General features: G+C 42.7%; 3 protein-coding genes across 3 annotated transcripts in view; all 3 read left to right on the forward strand.

Annotated features, from left to right (window-relative positions):
* PRKAR2A (protein kinase cAMP-dependent type II regulatory subunit alpha) overlaps positions 1-17,177 on the forward strand; it is a 60,138-nt gene extending 42,961 nt beyond the window's left edge. The window contains exons 5-11 of the mRNA XM_036390870.1: positions 494-600; positions 4,050-4,203; positions 7,282-7,383; positions 9,145-9,219; positions 11,609-11,674; positions 12,408-12,546; positions 13,052-17,177. Coding sequence (XP_036246763.1) covers positions 494-600; positions 4,050-4,203; positions 7,282-7,383; positions 9,145-9,219; positions 11,609-11,674; positions 12,408-12,546; positions 13,052-13,185 — 777 coding nt within the window. The 3' untranslated portion in view covers positions 13,186-17,177. The remainder of the gene's footprint in view (positions 1-493; positions 601-4,049; positions 4,204-7,281; positions 7,384-9,144; positions 9,220-11,608; positions 11,675-12,407; positions 12,547-13,051) is intronic.
* Positions 17,178-18,608: 1,431 nt separating this feature from the next.
* Positions 18,609-21,238, forward strand: RPP14 (ribonuclease P/MRP subunit p14). Its single transcript, XM_036391297.2, has 5 exons — positions 18,609-18,683; positions 18,918-19,002; positions 19,763-19,839; positions 20,428-20,506; positions 21,127-21,238. Exons 1-5 carry the CDS (start codon positions 18,613-18,615, stop codon positions 21,181-21,183), a joined length of 369 nt encoding a protein of 122 aa, XP_036247190.1. The 5' UTR covers positions 18,609-18,612; the 3' UTR covers positions 21,184-21,238.
* Positions 21,226-22,360, forward strand: HTD2 (hydroxyacyl-thioester dehydratase type 2). Its single transcript, XM_054516098.1, has one exon. The coding sequence runs from the start codon at positions 21,226-21,228 to the stop codon at positions 21,730-21,732; it is 507 nt and encodes a 168-aa protein (XP_054372073.1). The 3' UTR covers positions 21,733-22,360.
* The last annotated feature ends 374 nt before the right edge of the window (positions 22,361-22,734 follow it).

Consider the following 22,734-nt stretch of genomic DNA (forward strand, 5'->3'; position numbering starts at 1 on the left):
AATAGAGATAGGTGAATAGAATAGATCATGGTGCCATTTCTGTGAAATGAATGAAGTACATGTACTGTTGATATGAATTGATGTGTGTCCATTGCAGTGAAGCTGTGTCAGATTATACCAAAGGTAGGTGTATGCTTTGGCAGTGAAATGTGAAAATTCAGCCATTTGGACATAAATTTGAGATAATTGCTCTTCTATGCCTGTGTCTGGTTGTCTGCATTATTGAACTTATATTAATAAGCTGGAAAGGAGTGAGCTGCTAGTGGAAATCAACATGTAACATCAGTATTACTTGTATTTTTGTACAGTAAAGTGTACAAAAGTTCCAGTTCACTATCCAGACCAAATGAAATGAGCTCACCCTTGTCCAGCAGTGTTGGACTTTAAGTTGACCTTCGAGAATTTTCTATAAATCCATTTCCCACACAGCAGTAACACTAAGGTGTGTTTTCTGATAGTTGATTTTTCCCCCCCACTCCTGCTTGTTTTTTAGGAGCAGCTGTCTCAGGTCCTTGATGCCATGTTTGAGAGGAAGGTGAAACCTCAGGAACATGTGATTGACCAAGGGGATGATGGAGACAACTTCTATGTCGTTGAGCGGTGAGCAGCTGTGCCTGTGAAATGTAGAGGATGTTTATTTTTTTCAGTTTCTTAGAAATGGCAGGGAATGTTTACTATGGGACAGTTTCTGAAGAAGAATTATTTGTTCAGTTTAGGTTTTGTGCCTATCAGCATAAGCACGGCTTAAAACCAGCCATATTACATGTTGTCTCTAGACCAGGTTAAATTTTTTTCTGAAGGAGGGGGAAAAGCAGCAGGAGTAGCTCTGTGGTAAGGGGAAGGGATAGAACATTGTTTTTAGGAAGGAGAATATAGGAAATAACAATCTATGGTAGTGGTTACCATGGAAAAACCTTGACTTTATTCAATTAGTTTTGGTGACTGACTTCAGAGAGAGATGGGAGTGCTCTGCCTCTGTTGATTGTATTTGCAGAGTTTAAGGTGCCATTTTGGAATTTCTTCCATCAAGCAAAGTCACATCATAATTTTGGGGATCACATATATGTGTAACAGGCATATAATACATACACGTGTGCATGGACATTTTACGTATCTTTTACCCTTTTGGAAAACAATCTGGCTAATGTTACTTTGAATAACCGTATCCAAAGAGTAATTAAGAGCATGGATTTATTTCCTTCTGCAAAACTGTAATGTTTAACAGAATATTACTGAGTGATTTATGAATGTCTGTTGGAACATGATCTTAGCAAACTGCTTTTTTGGTGCACTGTTAACTTTTTTATCACTGAAATAATGGCACCATTAATATTGTATGAAATGCTTTCAAAGCAGTTCTTCAAGACAGGTTGTTGCCTTTTGAATTGCAAAAGAATTTCTAGGTTAGAAATTGTTTGTTTGAAATGCTTCTTGTTCATTTTAAGGACATTCCCCTTTCTGGTTAATGAAATTGCAAAACATAAGGCTGCATCAAACATATTCCAACCATTCCCTGTCCTCTGCTATACCAGCCCATTAGTGCCCCATTTCTGCACTCTGTTGTCTTCCTCAACTGCTCTCCCTCCATCCAGTCCCATGTCTTTGGCTTGGCAGGCTGAGTTCCTTCTCCTGGCACATGTACCAGAGAGATCAGGCTGTTACAGATAAGAGCAAGGTACTGCAGATCAGAGCTTGTGGGAGCCAGAGCCACCAGCCCTGCAGAGATGAGATCTGTGCAGAGCAGTGGTTCCTGATTTTGAGGAACCTTAAACTCGGTTTGGGAGCCTCTCAGAAATGTTAGATACCATCAGCCTATCTTGATTTGTTTCTGTGCAAGGCTCTTACCCTCTTGGCTATTAAAAGCTCTCTGCTATGAGTTTTAACCTAAAATGAAGAAGTGAAATGGAACCTTAACTTGGATACTCAGGTAAATGCTTTTGTGGTCTCTGTTCTACTGATGCAGTGTTACTCCACAACAGGTTTTTTCTGTCAACAGATAGTTGTATTGTAAGTTTTCAGGCTTTTAGGTTTTTGTTTTGCTTTATTCCCAAGTTAAAAGTATGTGACAGAAAGGTTGTACAGTGAAGGAGATTAAATTGGTGTTGTCCAATGACACCATGGCAGCCTTTGCTGTGAGCAGTAATTCAGCTGCAACTCTTTTGTTGGCTATTTGGTTATTAGGAATAACTGCTGCAGTTAGGAATTTTCAGTCCTTTCTCCCTTTCCAGTCTTCCTCCACCTCCTACACACTTAATTTTTCATGCAAAAGGATAGCAGAGTCCTGGTCCTTACCGAGAACCACAATGTTTCCACTTGTGTGCAAGTGCAAGTTTGGAGGACTCCAGCTCTTCCATGAGTAGGCATGTCTTGTTACTCCCAAGTAATTAATGCCTAAATATTCCTGAGGATTAGTTTCTTTCTGTCTAAATGAGCAGTGACTTTGTGTTCTGGCACAGGCATTTCTTTCCTAAAGCCTTCTGCTTGCAGTACTTCCTCACCAGTTGTCTGAGTGTCTTTCACCATGCACGGAGGGGCAGCAGGCAGGGGAGGCACAGCCTGAGGGTGCAGCAGGAGTTCAGTGCCCTGTGCAAGGAGGGGACAGCTCAGAGGGATTTATTTATTGCATGGCTGAACATGGGACACTCATTGCTGCTGAGGAGGCACCTGCAGGGTCTGTGCTGATTGATCAGTCATTACTCAGGAGGGGCAGCCTCTGTTGCCTCTTGGCACACACTGATCCACAATCTTGCTGAGCTGCCCTCTTCTTCTGCTTTTTTGCTTTTTTTTCCCTGCCTGAGAGTTTTATATTTTTTCATGTCAGTACTTTTCACTTGAGTCCTTGGGCTCGTAACGATTACCATCTCAACAATTACACTTGGGTCTGTTTTTATTCTTCTTATCTTGCAGGGCTTTAGTTCATGGACTCTCTCACAGCTCAGCAACAGTTTTCTCAATAAAGCTGAGCCAAGGTCACCCAGTGTTGCATCACCAGATTAGTCCTTGGGCCAAAGACAGCTGAATGCTTGACTGACGGTTGTTATGTGGCTATAGTTATTTGGAAATAAATGGCACTAGTAAGTCACTTTCAGGCTGAAGGATGGAAGAAGTTGTTGCTTTTGCTTAGGGTGTTCACATCTGGCTCTTCCAGATAAAAAAAAACCAAAACTCTAAAGATTGTTGCCTCTGGTGCTTCTCAGAGAATCATTAAATAGATATCAGACATTAAAGAATTAGTGACACTTTCCATCAACACTAATCCTTTTCTGGTTTACTTATAGTATGCTGCTGGTTTCTTGCTCTCCTAGGTGTGAGTAAGCAGTAGAGTATAAGGTGTCTGGTAGGGTTGTTGTGCAGTCTCATGTGCCTTCCTTCCTCACCTACTGAGGAAGTGACCATTTCTGGTCATTCATTTTCTTTTTTACTTATGTGCCTAGTGATGTTGTGGGATATATAATACCATTTTTGGTATTTTATAATACCATTTACCATTTTCTGTTCAGAGATCTTGCCTAGGTATCAGTGGATTTAGAGTGTCTTGGGGTTATGATATACACATACCCTGAAGCTGGAGTTGAGACAAACCCATAGCAGCAGGTGAGCAGTTGGATTGAGCGTGTCCCAGAGGTCCTGCAGCAATGCTGGCACTGGGAAAATGGGTAGAGATGGATCTGAGTCACTCCGGAGGCCTCACTGGGTAACACACATGCTGTGAAATGTCACTGTTAAAGATAATGAAAATGCTTCTCACCCTGCCCAGAACAGTGTACTGTTCAGAAGACAAAATATTGACAGAACACAAAATATTGTGCAGAGGAAACCAAGTAGATCCTGCCCATGTCTATCAGGAGTGAAATGCTTTAGTAGGAGACAATTATTGTGAAAATAGTATAGATAGAAGCAGCTGAGAATCAGGCAGTTGAGTTGGAAAGCTCAAAAAGTTCCGTCTCACACAGCAATAAAAGGACTATTTGTATAACAGCAAAAAGCTGTTCTCAAGGTTTGTACTGGGATGTTGTCTAATAAAAAGTGTTTGTTCTGTTGTTTTCCAGAGGGTTGTATGATATTGTTGTAGCAAAAGACAACCAGTCTCGCTGTGTGGGCCGCTACGATAACCACGGCAGTTTTGGGGAGCTGGCATTGATGTACAACACTCCTAGAGCTGCCACCATTGTTGCCACAACAGAAGGAGCCCTTTGGGGACTGGTAAGAAAATGAAGTTGCTCTCATGTCATGATTTTTTATGCAGTAAGCAGTACCTCACCGTGTCCAGAGCTCCTCTTGATATGGCTCCTCTGCTCAGAGGTATTTTATCAGGACCTTCTATCTCATCTCCTGGCTGGACAGATCCATTGTGCAAATCTTTTTGGCTGACTTTCTGGAACAACTTGTCTATAAAAACTATATCACTAGTTCTATCTGTCCCTTTATAGTTTTGCTTTTACTGTAATTGGGGCTTTTGTTAGGGGGGAAGAAAAACCTCCTGGTTTTGTTTTCATCCTGCAGAGGACAGTGGAGCCATTAAAGCACCATATCTAAATTATGTTCTTTATTTTCAACTCACCTTCCTGCCATTTTGTCTCTTAGGGGAATGGGAATGTGTTAAATATCTTCTTGAGGATGTTTGTAATTTAAAGAGGTCAGAAAACTGCCCAAAGCTTTGTTTTCCTTCACAATAAACTGTGGTTCTGTTACCTTGGAAGAGGTTCTCAGGTCAGCATGACCTATGAGATTCGAGCTAAATGATGGCGTTGCTTTGTCTCTAGCCCAGCAGTGCTGAATGTGAAGCTGCAGCCATTAGTTTCCTTTTTTAGTTCTTTTCTCTGCACTATTTGGATGGGGTTATTTTCCCAGTGCTCTCTTACTCATCTCTGAGGGTTGGCATAATAAGTGGATTGTGCGATCAGCAGAGCTTTGAAGCCACAAGTGTTGTGAGCCCCGGGCTCCTCGCTGGGGGCTGGCCGCTGTTGTGACCTTGGTTGTGGGGCTGATAAGCTGCTGCTGCTGCACGTGGCTGTTCCTGCCATCCCCGCCTTGCTGGGAGATCCTATTTCCCTTTTATTTGTGATGTGAAAGAAAAGAGTTTGGTAAATCAACCAGGGAGTAGTGTCAGAATCTCATTTCTGAAGGAAGACAGAACAAAGCAGCTAGCTACAAACTGAGCTCATTCATAAAAGGAAGAAAATGAGAAGATGATTCTTTGTTCCAGTTTGCCTTTGAAAAGAACTGCACAAATTGGGTTAATTTTGGATTTAGTTTTTCTGTGATGATATTCAATTAATTAACAAGGTGTAGATGAACAGGGACCTCTTGCTAATCATCTGTTCTGTAACATTTTATTAACTAAGGTTGCATTTTTATCTCAAACTTCAGTTACTTCTTCCAGTTACTCTGTTTGTTGCCGTGTTTTATTGTACTGTTTTGTCCCTGATGTAATTTAAACATATTTTTATTAGTATGCAGAAGTCATTGCTTAAGCTCTTGGTTATCTGCCTTTTGGGAAGTGTGGATTACTCCTGCTGCATTGCAGGCTTAGGCCAACAGAAATCTGGAAGGCTCAGGCACAAAGCAGTTACCACAGTGGGTCCCTTCTGGAGGAGGGAAATGTCCTCAGCCTTTGCTGCTGAATGTGTCTGGGGGAAACCTCACGGTCACACACGCTGCCTTCAGAGCTCAGCTTTTTTTTGTTCAAATACTGCTGCTTCTCCTCCCTCACTGATACTCTCAAGCAGGTGAATTCTGATTTTTTTATGCTTTTACAATCCCCCCACAGTTTCTGCGTCTTTCTGCTTCTCCAGACACAAACATTTGAAGACACTTTTACCACTGAAGAATTCCTTTAAAAACAGAAAAATCCCTTATGCTTTATTATCTGTTTTTCTACCTTTGGATAACAATAATACCATCCTGCCTTTCATCTTCCTCATCCTTCAACTTTAATGTTCCACTGGTATCACCTCTATTATAATCCTCATTATACTTATAATATATAGTATATAATATATATAAGTATATAATTATATTATATACTTATAATACAATATATCGTATACTTACATCACCTCTATTAGTCCTTATTATACAAATACCTAAATAATTATTTGCAGCCTGCATCCTTTAAAGATGTCCACTTACTTGAAAATACCTCTTCACCTCAAAATGCTGCCGCTTAGGTACCAGCTGATGGTTTTGGGAACCGGAGGAATGGCTCTCAGGATGTTTCTGGGTTTTTTTTTTTTGGTTGCTGTGGGGGATTTTTTTGTTGTTTTTTTGTGGTGTTTTGTTTTGTTTGTTTGGTTTGGGACTTTTTGGTTTTTTTTGGGGGGGGGCGGGGGTTGTTTTGGGTTTTTTTGGGTTTTTTGGGTTTTTTTGGTACCATTTTCCTGACCAGATTTCTGCCCCTGTCCTTAGACTTTTTTTGTTTTTTTACACTTACGGTCCCAGCTGCGCACGGTGACCTGCAGCTGTGGCTCTGTTGGCGGATCCCGGCGGGGCAGACGCTGAGAGGAGCCCGGTGCCCTGCCGTGCCCTGCGGTGCCCGGTCCCGGTTCCGTGCGGTGCCCTGCGGTGCCCGGTCCCGGTTCCGTGCGGTGCCGGTCCCGGTTCCGTGCGGTGCCCTGCGGTGCCCGGTCCCGGTTCCGTGCGGTGCCGGTGCCGCTCGGGCCGCGCTCCCGCTCCGCTCCGCTCCGCTCGGTGTTGGCGGAGCCGCCGGCCCCGCAGCGCCGCCCTGTGGCCGCGGGGCGCAGCGCCGCCGGGGCCGGGGGGATTTTGCGCCCTTGGCGTTTGATACGCTGTTCCTGAGCTGAGAGCAGTATAAAGCTTCAACGCTGGAAATCTGTGACCCAAGTAAAGAAGAGTCCAATCAGACTTAGTTCTGCAGTTGCCTTAACAAGTGCTGGAAATGCCAGTTTTCACTGGCTTCAGCTGGAAGAGCGAAACTTCTTCATTTGATGCAGAAGCATGATATATATATTAGCAAACAGGCAAACAAAACCCCAAAACTCAACCCAGAAAAACTGTATATAATAGAACAAAAATTGAATCCCTAAGTGATTGTCTGAGAAGGACCAGGTCTTGCAGCTCCCTATTTTTTATTTGTTATTGCCAGAAGTGCTCTTAACAGGAGCTGTTGTAGTCAGCGTTGTGGTGGATGTGGTAGCACTTCAGCAGCTGATTTCCCAGCCCTGGCATTTGCTGTAAATACTGGTTCATGTTTGTCAGTTCTTCAAACAGGGAGCATTTCAGTGAAGAGGAATAATGAATTTCTCTGTGCTGTTTTTGCAGGATCGAGTGACATTCAGAAGAATTATACTGAAAAACAACGCAAAGAAGAGGAAGACGTATGAATTATTTATTGAGTCTGTGCCCCTTCTTAAATCCTTGGAGGTAAAACCTCTCAGAGACATCTGCATCAAATTCTTGCATTAGCAGCAGCTCCAGTCAGTGTTCCTGCTATCTATATCAGAAATCTGTTGTTTTTGCTTAGAACAAAATACTGCTTTGGTATCACATACACTAGACAAATTAATTAGCATTGCTGAAACAGTTTTAGGGTTTTTTCCCCAGATCCTTTATTCACAATAGCGATTTGCTTATTTTTATCTCAGTCTGATTTTTAAAAAGTTCTTGATATAAAAAAACCCCCACAGACCAAAAATATGTATTTCAGGGAATAGGTATCAAAATGCAGTTTGGTAGTCAGGGCTGTGGTTGCCTGTGAGGGTGTGCTATTGAAGTAAGGATACTGGGAATTTGGCCTTTATCAGCCAGGAATGGTTTTAAATTTGATACAAAGGTGGGGGCTGTAAAGTCTTGCTTTAAGCTTAACTTTATATTCAGGAGTTAAACTGCTAAAGGGAAGCACTGTGACTTGGGAATGCAGTCACACTGTCCTGTTAGGGTGTGTGGTGCCTGAATTTAGGAACAATTTGGAAATTGTCTCTTCCATTGATTCACCCTGTATTGTCAGAGGGCTTTTGGAACTGACCAACCTGCTTTTGCATTAGTCTGTTTCTGCCTTAAACCATAATTTAACTTTCCTTATAAAAAAATGCTTTCCAGCATTAATCTTTAGTATTTGAGCTCTTAATCCCCTTGGGAGAAGATTACAAAATTGCAAATATCATTAGGTGTGAACAGCAGCCTCTACTGTGTGTTATTTTGGACATACATTGTAGCTGTGGAAGGGATAAATTCCAACACCTTCTCTCTCAGTGCCTGGCTTAAACTGGTTCCATCAATGTGACTTTTTTTGAGCACAGAAATGACTCAAATATTTAAAGATACAGCAAAATAACTCATTAGCACTGGATGGCTTTTTGCATGACACATTGCAGTTGAATCATGCATGGACCAGAATTTGATTTCTCAAAGATAGGCAAGATGAAGGTGCACTTGGGGAATGAATGGATTGATTGCAACTGAATCATCTGCTGAATTTTAACTGTTAGGATTTTCTTCCTTTCTTGGTATGACTTTTTTTTTGTGCTGCTCTGAAGCAACAAAATTGTTTTGTGGGGTTCTAAATATATTTGGGTGGTGGGAAACACTGGAGAGAACTCATTTCTCCCTTCCTGTTTGTGAAGACTCAGTCAGTCATGTTTCCTGGCATGGCAGGTGCTGCCTCCTGCCCTTGCTCCCAGTGCACAACCCTTGTCCTGGTCATGTCACCTTCCTCTTCACTCTAGGAATGAGTTCTTGGACACAATTCCTCCCACACACATGTTTAAGTACATAGTGGTTAAAATATTTTAAAATGTTTTGCTGGTATTTGTCATTAGAGTTTGTTCTTAGGAAGTTTATAACATTTTTTCAGAGTGTTTTCTTCAAATTTCAACTGAATCTTAAAGAAAGTGATTTTTCCCCCCCTCCCCTTTGCTCTAAACCAACCAAATCAGGTATTTTTTGAGTGGTCAGAGAAGCACAGGGATGGGACACTAGAAAATTTTATTTCCCTGTTGATTATGGTAATCTTAACACCTGTGTTGCAGTATTATGACAATGTCATTTTGGGGCTATATTTATAAATTGTGTGTTTGTGTGTCTAGTAAATGTCTGTTCATTTCAGGAGGGGTTGTAGAGATTCAGGAGAGTTCATAGAGATAAACTACAACTGATTATTGTTTTTAATTTTCCTCTTTGTTCCAGGCATCAGAGCGAATGAAGATAGTGGATGTTATAGGAGAGAAGGTGTATCAAGATGGGGAACGTATCATTTCTCAGGTACTTGAAATCTATAGTTCTTTTTATCATTCTCCTTTCTGTGCTTCTGTTTTTTCTGTTTGGAATTGACTTGCAGAGTTCTATTACTTGGACCAACTTGGCATTTATTCTTTTAATATTTCAAATTTATTTGACCACTTCTTGAATGTTTGGGGAATGGACAGTATGTATTTTGCTGCAAATTTATTCCATTACTTTAGCTTCTTGGTATTTCTTCTCTCATCTATGTTTTTTAAAGTAGTCTTTGCAAGGATTCAAGATGAGTGTGCCTTCAGAAGCTGAAATTAAATGTTTATGCAGTTTACCATGAAATGCCCCATGTAGAGTTTTCCTAGGCTCCTATGGCCAGATTAAACAGGGAGTCACTAGCTCTAAGAAACTGTCAGGGTTAATTGAAACCATTGTTTTTTCTTGTGATTTCCTGAGGTATTTCAGTGGTCTGGTTTCAGTTGAGTCCTTTAGTGATTGGGGAATGTTTTGTCTGCTGCTGTAGATCAAGGCAGGGTGGTAGAACATGAGGCTGGATGAACTCACGCTGTAGCTGTTGGATTTTTTTTTTGACTGTGATAGAAATAACTTTTTGGAACACTGTTACAGACACTGGACTTTTGCATCAAATTTAGCTGTGGGTTGCTGTGTTGTAAAAGTGCTCCAGTTCAAGTAGAAGTTAATGCAGGAAGGGCTTACCTGAAAGTGCAGGTTTTTGGTTACAGTGTTGTTCTTGTTGTATAGACAGAATATGATTCCTTGATAGTGTCTTGAATAGTTGGTCATAATTATCTTGAATGTCACATAACTGACTATAGGAAGCAAGTTTGGTGATGACTGTCAAATTACTTCACTCCAAAAATACCCTCAATTTTTAAAGTTGAAACTCCTTTTGCTTAAGACCCTGAGAAAACTGAATTCTCAGCAAAATCAGAGCTTATAAATCAGAATCAAAATGGGAAATTCATACCATCAGTGATCCAATTACACAGTTGGTTTTATTCTTTTTTAATAACTGAATTAAGGGCAAGGATGTAATTATCCTTAAAAAGAGGATTAATAGTTTGGATAGGTCTGGGTGATGGTAGTACAGTGCTAAGAGATGATGAAATTCTGTGCTTGGAAAAGATATGATAACTCTGACATTAAAGCAGTTGCATCAATACCAGGAACCTCTTTTCCCTTGTGAGTAATTTAAAATTTTAATTACCTTTCTGGAATGTGACCCTTCAGTTAAGGGCAGTAAGCTTTAAAGCACTTGAAAATTGTTAGTAGTGTTATGAGGGTGTCTCCCACTCACTTTGTTTCCATTCTTTAAAAAAATAAAAGACTCTTTCAGCAGTTACTCTTTCAGCAGTTAGCATAGAACATTATTTCATGCTGTGATGGTTGGCAGTGGTGAATGAAATGTTTGCACTGGATGGCTTATGACCATCCCCAGGAAGCTTAGCTAAAGGCCTAATTTCTTCTGTACCTCCATGTTTAAATCTTGCATCATCTTCTCCCAGCCTTGTTTCATACTCAAGTTACAACCATTTCTCTCCATCCTTCCCCTCACATTTATCTCCTTACCACTTGACTTAATGTCAGATTTCTTTCTCTCCTCACTTTGTTTCAGGTTTTTCTGGTGAGCTGCTCCCATTCCCTTATCAATTCCTTTTCCAGCCTTTGTCTCCCTGAAGCCTTTAGTCCCTTTGCTTTTGATTTGTAGCAGGAGGCACCTTGCAGACCTCCACTCTGATTTCCAGCCATATGCCAGGCCCACAGGGGCAAAGAGAGGAAATGTCCTTCCTGTCACAGATAAAATTAAAATTATAAAGTGCTGGTGGAGCTCTCCAGAGCAGATGTAAACTGGGATCACTTGAAGATTTTAAACATGATGAGGTTGAGAGAGATGTGAAAAATGTTCTAGAACCTCTCACAGAATGACAGAATAGTTGAGGTTGGAAGGGACCCCTGGAAGTCACCTTGTCCAGCCCCTCTGCTCAAGCAGGGCCATAAAGAGTTTAATGTCACCTTCTTCATACTGAAAGAAACAGTCACTGTTAAATAAATTCTCTGTTTATTTAAAATTTGCTTCTGAAAATTCTAGGTTCTGCTTAGTTTCACTAGCTATTGCCTATTTCCATTGGGATCAGAAGATTTTCATTTAAGTGATTTTGCTATATATCATCAATCTCCTTTGTGTTTTCCTTTCCTCCTACCCCCTTACTGAATGATGTGCACCTTCCCTGTGGGCTCCTCTGCTGCATTACCCAACCAGTCACCTTTTAATGTTAAGAATCTGAGTGTTTGTCAATTCTAGCAGAGGGCCTAGGTCAAAGTGAATACATGTATACCATTTATACATACTTTCACAATCAAGTAAAAAAGAATTTATTTTAGCTTTTCTTCTTCACAGGGTGACAAAGCAGACTGTTTTTACATTGTAGAATCTGGAGAAGTAAAAATCTTGATTAAAAGCAAGGTGAGTTCAAATTGAGTGATTAGGCTTTGTATTAATCAATCCGTGATTTGACTGATTAATACAAGAGATGTGAAAAAGCCCACCCTGAGTTATTTTAATATATTATTTTATGATGTTGATCATCGTTATTCGTGTGATGTAGGTTGTAAAATCCCATACCTGTTCTGAAGCAGTCAGAAGTCATTTTACTAAAGTGCCAAGGTCTTTTGCTTCTGTCTGCTGCTCTGCAAACTAACCTGACATGTCAGAGACTGAGAGAGCCTGCAGCTCAATCCATCCCATCCCTTCCCATGCTGATACACTTTCCCTGGCCTTAAGGGTGGAGATGAAACTTTTCTTCCATGATTGTAGAAGATTGCACATTACAAAGTGTGGGGCCTGTTGTCTTCAGTGACACACTAGGTGTTGGCATTTGCATGGGTCTCTGTACAGTCTGAAGCAGCCAGGGGAGCAGCATGTGGTGCATGATAAAGCCTGTGTTAGGCTACACAGCAGCAGTTCCCAAAGCTGTAGCAGTAGATACCTGCCTGTATCAAAACTTGTGGGCTGGCACACATTTTTCTTACTTCCAGTTGAACCTGGTGTTGAGTTGTTCTACCATGTCTTGGGAGCTGCTAGTTTGAAGGCCTGAAACCAAGGAGCTTTCACAGGTGTAAACTGTCTGGGATTATTAACTGTGGGCTTGTACAGGGACAGAGCTGTGTGCAAATAATGCAACTGCACTGTTTGACAGACCATGACGAGTAAAGAAGCCAATCAAGAGGTGGAGATTGCCCGGTGTCACAGAGGGCAGTACTTTGGAGAGCTTGCACTTGTTACCAACAAACCCAGAGCAGCCTCTGCCTATGCTGTTGGGGAGGTCAAATGTTTAGGTAAGCAGGTGGTCTGTGTTTCTAGTCATCCTTTTCTGTTCTTTGCTTGTCTCATGGACCATGCTTGAGTGAGCAGCCATTCAAAACCCAGCAACCTTTTGGTAACTTGCAATCAGATTCCAGAAGCTGGGAGCATGGGCTGGAGGGGAACTCCAGGTGGAAGCTGGAGAAGCACTGCTGCTTCCTCATGGCTGATTTTCTGTTTTCTGTGTGTGTGGCCTGTACTTGTTTGTCACACAGTCTTCAGGTCATCTTTTAATACCACTATGGGGTGTATTTGCCTTCTGTGTTTATCCTTGAGATCAGGTTTGTATTTCATTAGTTGTTTCACCAAATAACAGTGCAGAGAGGAATCAGAAACATGATTTCTGTTTCTGTGGTTTCTTTTGAAGTGTCAGCCCTAAGTGGGTTGAACTGAAGGTCTGTGTTCTGAGTTCAAAAAGCAGATTGGTATTTGGTGTCCTTTTTGACAAACAGTCTTGTTTTCATCTCTGTTCCATTACAGTCATGGATGTGCAAGCATTTGAGAGGTTGCTTGGACCCTGCATGGACATTATGAAGAGGAATATAACACATTACGAGGAGCAACTGGTGGCAATGTTTGGCTCTAGCATGGACCTGATGGATCCAGGGAATTAGGCACAGGGTACCTCAATGCCTTCTTAGTTCAAGACACAGAAAAGCCTCCTATCAGCAACACAACTCACAAGGACAACGGACACTACGGAACAGTTACTGCTGCTGTTTTCTTGGGCATTTTAGAAACCATAAACAAGTCTCAGCACAGATGGATTGCTCACTCCTCCCTGCCTCCACTTTGCTGCTGATACTTCATTATTAGAACTAGATTAAAGATGATTCTAACCCTATGTTCACTTACTTGGTTCAGAATGGCGTCTGTCCAACAGTTCAAGTGCCTGATACGAAACCCAAAGTGTGCAAGACATAGGAGCCTCCTTCCTTCTGGGTGTCACTGTTGGGGTAAATTGTCCCTTCACATTCTCTAGTGGGAGGTTGCCTGTTCTGCAGAGGCAGCCTGTGGAATACAAGCCTTTTATGGGCTGATTGCTTTCCTTACACAATGTCAAATTTGCTTTTAATTGTAGCATCTGGGTTTGAAGTTAAAGTATCAATGGAGCCAATGAATAAGATGGCACTGAAGTTTTGGTCCACCTGCTGAAAGCAAGCAGGTAATAAATATAGAGAACTCTTTAAACCAAGTAAACTGAGCTGGGGACATGGGAGAGTCTGCTTAGCAACCAGATGCAGAAAACGTATTTTAAGTGTTTTCTGAGCAGCAAAGAAAATTGGTTTACTCTATGCTGTCCAACAAAGTGCAGTGGTTCAGATCAAATGGCCTGAAAGTGTCATAATTGTCATCTCCCCAAATTTGCTCCTTGTTCCTGACACTGAGTACATTTTATGGTGGTGAGATAACAATATATGACCTTCTCTTGCTTACAGAGATCCTTTATACTGCTACATTTCCCAGGGTGCAGTTGTTGACTGGGTCAGTTTTAAAGCTTTTTAAGGAGGTGAATGTTTTGTAATTTAAATGAAGACTACTTCTGTACTTGTTTACAGGAGCTTCCCCTAGTCCTAACATTTCACAGTATTTTAACTTCATTAGACACTTGAATGCTTCCAAATACTACGTTGATTTGCTAAACTTTTCAAAAGTTGGCAACATTTGACTTTGTAAAGCAAATGTCTTTGCTAACTACGCAGTTGGTGTGTTTGAGGAGTCTTTTTGGTTTAGGTGATAACTAAGCTAATGATGTTTATCTAAAATACCTGTTAAATTTGCAGCATTTATTAGGTAGATTCTGTTTCTATAGCTTTAAGGACCTTAATTGGCATATGGCTGAGATTTTATCAGGGTATTATCTAAATAAGAATCAGACCACGAGAAGGACATTTTTATGGTGTTCAAACAGACTATATATATTAAGACACTGAACTTGGAGGTAATAAATCTAGTGACCCTTTGAGTTTGCATTCTTCCACAGCTCATGCAAAGCATATTGGTGTTTTATGGGGTTATAAAATTTTAATAGTGAATACTAGTGTAACAGAACTTGCTCTTTTTATTCATGGCCATGTAAGCAAGAATGGAAGGATGCTAATCTTGAATTCCTGCTTTTAGTTATCACAGTGGACATTTCTCTAAGGCATGAGATGCTTAGCAGCAACTCTAAGTTGATTTCTGGACAGTTTTTTCCCCATAGTGGATGAGCTCCTCCCATTTCCTGCAATATGAGTAAGATGGAAAGTTGATAAATTTGAATGACTGTTGTCCAGTTACTGTAATTGCAGTCATATTTTTATATAATGCAAATGATTTGTAATGGACACCACTGAACTTGGTGTTTCCATATTATTAAAGTTCTGGTCGTGATGTCTAGTGGCTGTTCTAACTGCATGTATTTTAGAACAGTGAATTTCACTTGCTTTCCTGGGCTGTTTCTTTGGCATAAGTTACAGCCAAAGAAGCAGCAGGTACTCTTCACTCATGCTTCCAAGGTTTAACACCAAAGACAAAAATAATTGTTATCATCACAGAATTTAAAAAACCAAACAAAACCCAAACCAAACCAACCAAAAAAAAAAAAAAAAAAAGAAGGAAAAAAAAAAGAAAACCAACTCATCAGCTCCTTGCAGTGATAGCAGAAAAAACTTTTAAGATACTTTGGGCTCCATGACAAAGAGAGTTTCTGAAGCCAGCTCATGACTGTCCTGTGAACCAAACAGGAACTGGTCTCTAAACCAGCCTGAATTTCTGTGCTGCCTAAACTGTCATGTGAGCTAAAGAGAAACTTGCTGTGAATAATCACCAGCTGGCCTTTGCTGCTTCCAGGCAGAATGTCCTCTCCTTTATCCAGAGGAGCCTGGCAGGTTGGGCTGCCTTACAGATGGATTCTGTAATGCCTTTGGTTCTGTGCAGGACAGGGCTGTAACCTCAGCACAGGCAAACACTGGCAGTTGTTCCAAAGCTTAACCAAAACCCAGGCAAGGCTGATGTCAGATTCTTGAGCTATTTCTGCCTCGAAGGCAGAATTTGATGGCTTCTGAAAGTTAAAGACAAGAATATAAAATCAAAATATTGGGATCCCATGTGAACAAGAACAAGCTTTTGAAGTTTTACGTTTCTCTGGGCTCCCTGGAGCAATGGAAACTGGGCAGTGTCATCCTGCACCCAGGGTCTGTGCAGCATCATTCTGTGGTGTAGAGAGGCAGCTGGAGCTGGCTTTGAGCTGAAAGGGAATGAGCTGCTAAGAAGGCTCATCCATTTAAGAGCTATAATGTGCAATGTGCCTGATTAGTTTGGTCTGGTTTAACCAACCTGTTTGTACAGTTTTGGAGCATGAAGGTGGTGGAAAGAAAGCTTCTTTAGTAAGATACTCAATATTGCCAGGAATCTGGTTAGAGCACCAGCACTGAGCAAAAGTGGGTGATGTGCAAGTGCTGATACTGAGTCCAGGGAGCAAGTACAGCACCTGTTTGTGACCATCTGCCCCATCCCTGTATCTCAGCTCGTTCCTTTGCACTCTGTTCATTGCAGTTGTTGCAATGAGAGTAAGCCCAGGTGTTTTGTTACCACTCAGTGTTGAGTAAATCTGCCACTGAGTCTCTGAAATAGGCCCTGAAGAGAGATTTAGTTTTTAATAAAACAACTCAGCAGCAAAGTGGGTACAGAGGATCATGTTTTCGAGGCTTAGAGGGAGACATCTCCTGTTTGTGATTCCCTGCTTGTGATTGTTGTGAAGTCAGTGAGAGGAGCTTTCAGTGATTAAATATCTGGCACTTGGTATTTCTGTCTAATGTCACAGCACAGGTTTAACAATGTAAAAGAACAAAAAAGTGTGGAAGTGCTCCCTTAGAAACAAAAGTGCAGAACTTAAAACTTTGAAAACTAAGTGCAATTTTGCACAGAGGGCAAAAAAACCTTGAAACCCCTTTGAATGTCACTTCCATTCTTTCTTTCTTTTGCTGAAAGCAGACTTGTTCTTGACTTGTATTTGTAAACTAGTCTTGCCAAAATACACGTTGGGTTTTTTCACTTCAGATAATTTTTGTTGTTACAGTCGTTGCTGATCATTTCAACTTTTTTCAAACCATAAATTTTATTTCAAGAGGCCTTCCCTGTGGATTTCCTCCTGGTGCTCTGCAGCACTACACTGCTCTTTCAAGAGGCAAGAGAAAGTCACCTCACAGGAGACACTCAACACAGCTTAGCTGGCTGGAGCTAATAATGTGCTACTAATTTTCCTCTGTGGGGCAGGAGGGGAATTAAATTCTGCATAAAGTTACTACCTCAAGGCTCCAAGTGCTTTTAAAGGTCTTTCACTTGGGAGAATTTAATAAGACAGTTCTTTAAATTGATCTGTTCTTTTGAGTTAAATGGGTTTTTTTAAATTGATTCATTGAGGGACCCTTAATTTAATTCATTTTACTACTTGATTTTCAAAGGATGAACAGCTGCGAAGTTTGATTCTTGCACTGTAGTGTTGAACATGAAAGAAAAATATCTGCCATATAAAACATATGGTTTTAACAAGTTAAACCACTCTGGGGTTCAGCTTCACTTTTGGTTAATAAAAAACTGACCTGTTGTGTCCAGCCTTCCTGTACAGTCCTGTGTGTGCTCGTTATTGACTCGCTGCAGCTGACACAGCCCCAGCCTTCCAGCAGCTCCCTGGATGCACTGGGAGTGCCTGAGTGAGTTCCTCTTGCAGCACCTGCCCCACTGCAGTAACAGAAAGAGATTTTATACATCACCTGACTTCCAAGTTTTGCTGCTTGGTGATGAAATTTTACTAATATCTTAAAAGTAATACAAACTTCTGTAGGTAGTGTTGGTCCCAGTAAAACTGGCTTCTCTGATATAAGTCTGCCAAATTATTGTGGAACTGATTTATTGAGCACTACAATAACTGGTTCTCAGTTCCCAGGAGAAACACGGTATTCCTGAAGGTATCTTGTTAGCCTACACTTACAGCTACTGAACTTTATGTGGCAAACTGCCTTTTCTTTAACCTAACTAACAATCTGAAAATTACTTTGGTACATGTGAAATTATATTTGCTTTTGCTGAAGTTTTGTTTCTGAATGTTTGGCAGAGTTTGGTACGTTTGGTACAGTTTATGTACCATTTTAAAGCCAGCCCTGGAGCAGAACTCAGGTAGATTGTGGTGCTAAGCTTGAGAAAGCTCTGCTGGAATAATGAGGACCTTTGCACAGACTGAGCTGTGTGAAGGTGCAGGCAAAAGGTGTCCTGTGAGCTGGGCCTTGACTCAGGCATGCTGGATGTACATTGGGCTGCTCTGTAGTGGTACCCTGCTGGGGTTGATGCTAATTCCGGGATAAACCTTCTGGTAAAAGAAGGACGATTCTGTGAAGTTCTTTTGAGGATAATGTTTAATTATTTCAGCAGAGCAAACGTACTTCCATCCTTTCTGCTGTTTCTGTGGTAAGGATACATTTCATGCCAATCTTTAGAGCAGGTACAAGATACTAAAACTGTGTCATTTTATAATCTCAACTGTTGCCTGGTGAGTGCAAAGATAGGCTGACAGGCTCGTTCTGTCCACTTCTCCAATTCCTTTCAGCTGTGTGTCCCTGCAAACCTGAGGCTGGGGCAGCAGAGTCTCCTCAGTGTTTGTAAGCTTTACCAGGAGCGGCCTGGGGAGCAGCCCCTTAGCTCGGAGGCCCAGCGCAGCCGCGTTTCTGTGCCCGCCTGCAGCGGTGTGTTTGTGGCGCGGCTCTCCGTGTTTGCCTTCCCGAAGCTAAAGGCTTGTGTGCCGCGCTTGGTCTGTTCCCGCCGCTTCCCAGAGATTCGTCTCAGCCTCAGACACTGCTCTGGCTCTCCTCCGCCCGCAGGGCTGCGCTGGGGGCCGCCCACGGCGCGTTCTGGCGCGGGGCTCGGTGTCACGGGCACAGCTCCGGGCCTGGGCCGGGCCACGGCGACACCGGAGGCGCCGCGTGGTTGCCATGGCGACAATGACCCCGCGCGGCCGCCGTAGAAGGGGCGGGCGAGCGGTGCGCGCGGCCCGGCAGGGGCGGGGAATGGCGGCGGCCGCGTTTGAGCGGCGCGTGCTGCGGCGGGCGGCCGAGCATCACTATCTGCGCGTGCGCCTGTGAGCGGCACCCCCGGGACCCTCCGAGCCGGGACCCCGGAGCCGGGACTCCCCGGGCCGGGACTCCTCGAGCCAGGACCTCCCCGAATCGGGATCTCCCCGAACCGGGATCTTCCCGAACCGGGATCTTCCCGAACCGAGATCTCCCCGAACCGGGATCCCCTAGTCGGGACCCCCGAGCCCCCCTCAGAGCCCTCCTGGCCCCTCCTGACCCCTGTGCTCTCCTTCCCGCAGGGAGCTGCCCGACGGCGGGGCCCGGCCGAACGCCGCGCAGTTCAAGCAGCTCGTGGTGACCGCGCTGAGGGAGCTGCACGGAGAGGTGGGACCGGCACCGGGACTGCGGCCTGTCCGCGGCCGGCGGCTCCGGGCTGGGCCGGGAGAGCCTGGCGGGAGCGGGGTGCTGTCCCCTGGCACAGCCCAGGCTGCGGAGCAGTGTCCGAGCAGGCGGGCCGGGGTGGATGGGCTGGGTTTGACCCGCCGGTACCCGGTTACCAGCCAGCCCTCCCGACTCGCTCCCACTGAAGCTGTGCGGTTCAGTTCGGTGCCCGCAGCCATCCCGAGCAGCGCTCAGGGTCAGGTTGGACCGGGCTTGGAGTAGCCTGCTCTAGTGGAGGGTACCTCCGAGCATGGCAGCCGGGCTGGAGCTGGGTGAATTCTAAGGTCCCTTCCAGCTCAAACCGTTCTTTGAGAATTGTTTTTAGAATTTGTGGTATTGATGCTTTTGCTGTAGAGAAGCTTTAAAAAGAGAACTGTGAGAAGGGAATAGCTTTTGGATGGGAAAGTCCACATCATTGTTTGTGCTCTGTTTACTCTATTGCTGGCTGACTTTAAGCAGATCACGTCACCTCTTGGTCTGTGTTTCTCTGGCTGTAATGTGGAAATAAAAGTGGTTTCTAAAGAACTCTGAGAGGAAGGGTGCTGTTAAAAATCCAGTGATGTTGTAGCTGAAACACTTGTGTGAGATTTGACCATAACTATAACACCTTTAATGATTTAACATGCTGGGGGTGAAATCAGTTGCCTATAAACCACGGTAAGAACTTAGAGTGATATTTACTAAATAACATTTGTTTTCATAGGTTGGAGCAGCTTTGCCTGTTGATGTCTTAACATATGAGGAAAAAACTCTGTCTGCCATATTAAGAGTCATTAGCAGGTAATGTGCAGTCAGTCTGTGCCATGAAAATATTGTTCATAAGAAAATAGAACTCTTAAACTAAGAATGGCCTGTGAAGAATCAAGCCTAACTTGCAGATATTTGCATACAGCATGCAGAAGATAATCACTGAGTCTTGGTAGCTTTGTGCATCAGTACATTATTCCTCCTTTAAACCACAATGATTGTAATGATTTTAAGACAAGAAGTAAGCATTGCTGAGGTAGTGACTTTAAATCTCTTTCTATAGTAAAGATGAGAACGGTTACTCTAGATGGTGATGACACTCCAGGTGATTTGGGTGAAGAATGAACTTTAATGCACACTGAGAACAAGAACAGTTCTGGTAAAGTGAACTTGAGGTTGCAGTACAAATGTCTGTGTCAAAGACAAGAGACTGCAGCCACTGCAGTAATCTTTCAAGATGCAGTTTTGCTGCTAGAACTCTGTGGTGAAATTTCCTGCTGTTAAACTGTTAAGGGTTTGTTACACTTCGCATAACATACTTTCTATTTGAGATGTCTGTGCTGCAGGAAAAAACAGAAACCCCCAAATTTTATTAATATATTTTGTTTTCTTTTTATCTAGTGGCCTTGTCAAGCTGTGGAGTGCTCTAACCTTGCTGGGCTTCTACCAGAACAGGAGATGTGCCTTCCACGTGCTGCAGGTAAAGCCCTGTGGGGCTGGGTGCCTTCCTCCAGGTGTCAGCTCTGGCTCTAAGCTTGGCAGGCTGCCTAAGCCTACTGCCTTTTCATAGAAAGATGGCCTAGATGCAAAAATGCCTTGCTTTGGGAATTAAGTGCCTTCCAGTGCAGGTCTGTGGGCCCGTGTTTGAGCAGTTCTCATCTTAAAATGAGTACAATGTGACAGTAGTGGGTGTCTCATAACTGCATGGTTTCAGTCCAGTGGCAAGTCCTGAGGTCATTAATACATCTGCAAGAAAATAATTTCTGGCAAGTTCTGTTCATGACCCACATTTTGGTCCAAGTTTTATTTTCCCTACTCCACTTTCTGCCTTTCTAATGGTTACTGTCAAGTGACCTTGTTTAACATGCATTTCCAGAGCTTATTTTTTTCCAGAGGACGCTGCTTAATAAAATGAGTTCTGAGAATTCTTTGTTTCTGAAGGCATGGCTGGACAAAAGTCTACTCAGGCATAACTCTAAGTTTTCAATCTATCATGTGAAAGGAAAATTGAAGTATTTTCAACATTGAGAGCATTTGATGATGGGTTTTTTAAAGGCTTTAGTTGTTCAGTTTTGTTTGTTTTTTCTTTCCCCAAACCAGACATCTCCGTTTCTACTTGCGTTATCTGGCAACAGTAGAGAATTAGTCTTGGACTGAAGGCAGTTGTTGGTTCAGCTGCATGCAGGAGAAGTTCTGGAAATGCTGTGGTCCTTCAGGCATGGAATTTCTGGAGGGATTTTCCAACAAAGAGCCTTGACAAAGCCAATGTTTATCAACTCACTGCTTGGACATCGTGTGTTTCAGAACTTACACATAAAAGTTGGAGACAAAGCTGAACTTAGCAAGGCTTTTACACAGAATGATGTAGTTACTTTTTCTTATTTGACAGGTGACACAAATCCTTTGCATTTAAATGAAGAGTTTGCAAAGAAGTCTAGGTTTGGGAGAACTGTTGTCCATGGAGTTCTGATCAATGGACTTATTTCTGCAGTTCTGGGCACCAAAATGCCTGGTCAAGGATGTATATTTCTTTCCCAGGAGATTCGTTTTCCAGCTCCTTTGTATGTTGGTGAAGAAGTCACAGCTGCAGCAGAAGTGAAACGACTGAAGGGTTCTGTTGCACACATTTCTGTATCATGTCAGGTCAGAGAAAGTGGGAAAACTGTTATGGAAGGGATGGTGAAAGTCATGGTGCCAGAGAGTTAGAGCTGTTCATCATGTGCAACTTCAGCATAAAGGCCAGAACCCAATGTACACTTAGCTTTGAGTCTCTTTTTATGTGACATCACTAAAACCAGTAAATTTGCAACAAAAGTCTTTCAAAATGTCTGAAAGTGCACAAACTTAACCTTACTAGAACTGCATTAAAATTAGAGCTTTTCCTTTTTTCACCACGATGGGTTTCTCTGCCAAGGTGAACTAGGCGCTTGCTGTGACAAAGTGGCTTATTCAGACGAGCCTTTGTGCTGCCCCAGTGGGAAGTTTGGACTGGTGGGGCTCACACTGAGGCTGTTCTTTCTGGTAAAATTGCAGACCACACCAGCAAAGTTCAGTTAAAACTTGTTCCTTCTGTACAAAGGAGCTGTACTGCCAACAGGCACCGGGGAGGGGACAGTGCTGTGTTCAGAAGCAGAACAGAAGTGGAGGTGCTTACACACATGTACTGCAAGCTGTGTTGTAATCTGCATGGCAGCTCCAGCTGGTGTTTCTTCTGAAACTTGCCTTCCAGAAAGAGAGTGAAGGGGGCTTTAAAAAATATATTGTCACAACTTGTACTTACTGTATTTGTGCTCCTGAGGGCAAGACAAACAAGGGCAGATGATTTGAGTACTAACTGTATGGCTTCTCTCTCTTTGCTTAAATGTGTGAACATGGATTTCCCTTTGTCCACTGAAAGTACCTTGGTAGAGTAGACTTCTGGCAAATTCATTAGTAAATCATCTGGGTTAAATTATTTTAGCACTGGCATAAGATTGTTATATACTAAGGAACATCTTTAGGAAGGATTGAGGCCATCAGGACTCAGCCCTCCAGGTGGTGGCTCATATAACTTCCTGGCAAAGTGTCTGTTATCCCCCTGTCTTCTCTGCAGCAGAAATGCATTTGAAACTTTCCTTGACTGCAAATAACCTCGGGAGTTGTCTGCTAAGGAAAGAGAATTTCTCCTCAACCTGTGATGAAAGCTGCTGGTGAAACAGCTGCCCTGCC

This window comes from Molothrus ater, chromosome 11 (assembly GCF_012460135.2).
Source record: "Molothrus ater isolate BHLD 08-10-18 breed brown headed cowbird chromosome 11, BPBGC_Mater_1.1, whole genome shotgun sequence".
Taxonomy (NCBI): Eukaryota; Metazoa; Chordata; class Aves; order Passeriformes; family Icteridae; genus Molothrus; species Molothrus ater.

Coding starts and splice junctions, on each gene's coding strand:
- RPP14 (XM_036391297.2), top strand. CDS start 18,613: ATGGCGGCGGCCGCGTTTGAGCGGCGCGTGCTGCGGCGGGCGGCCGAG. Junction 18,684..18,917: donor CACTATCTGCGCGTGCGCCT/GTGAGCGGCACC, acceptor TCCTTCCCGCAG/GGAGCTGCCCGACGGCGGGG. Junction 20,507..21,126: donor GTGCCTTCCACGTGCTGCAG/GTAAAGCCCTGT, acceptor TCCCCAAACCAG/ACATCTCCGTTTCTACTTGC.
- HTD2 (XM_054516098.1), top strand. CDS start 21,226: ATGCTGTGGTCCTTCAGGCATGGAATTTCTGGAGGGATTTTCCAACAA.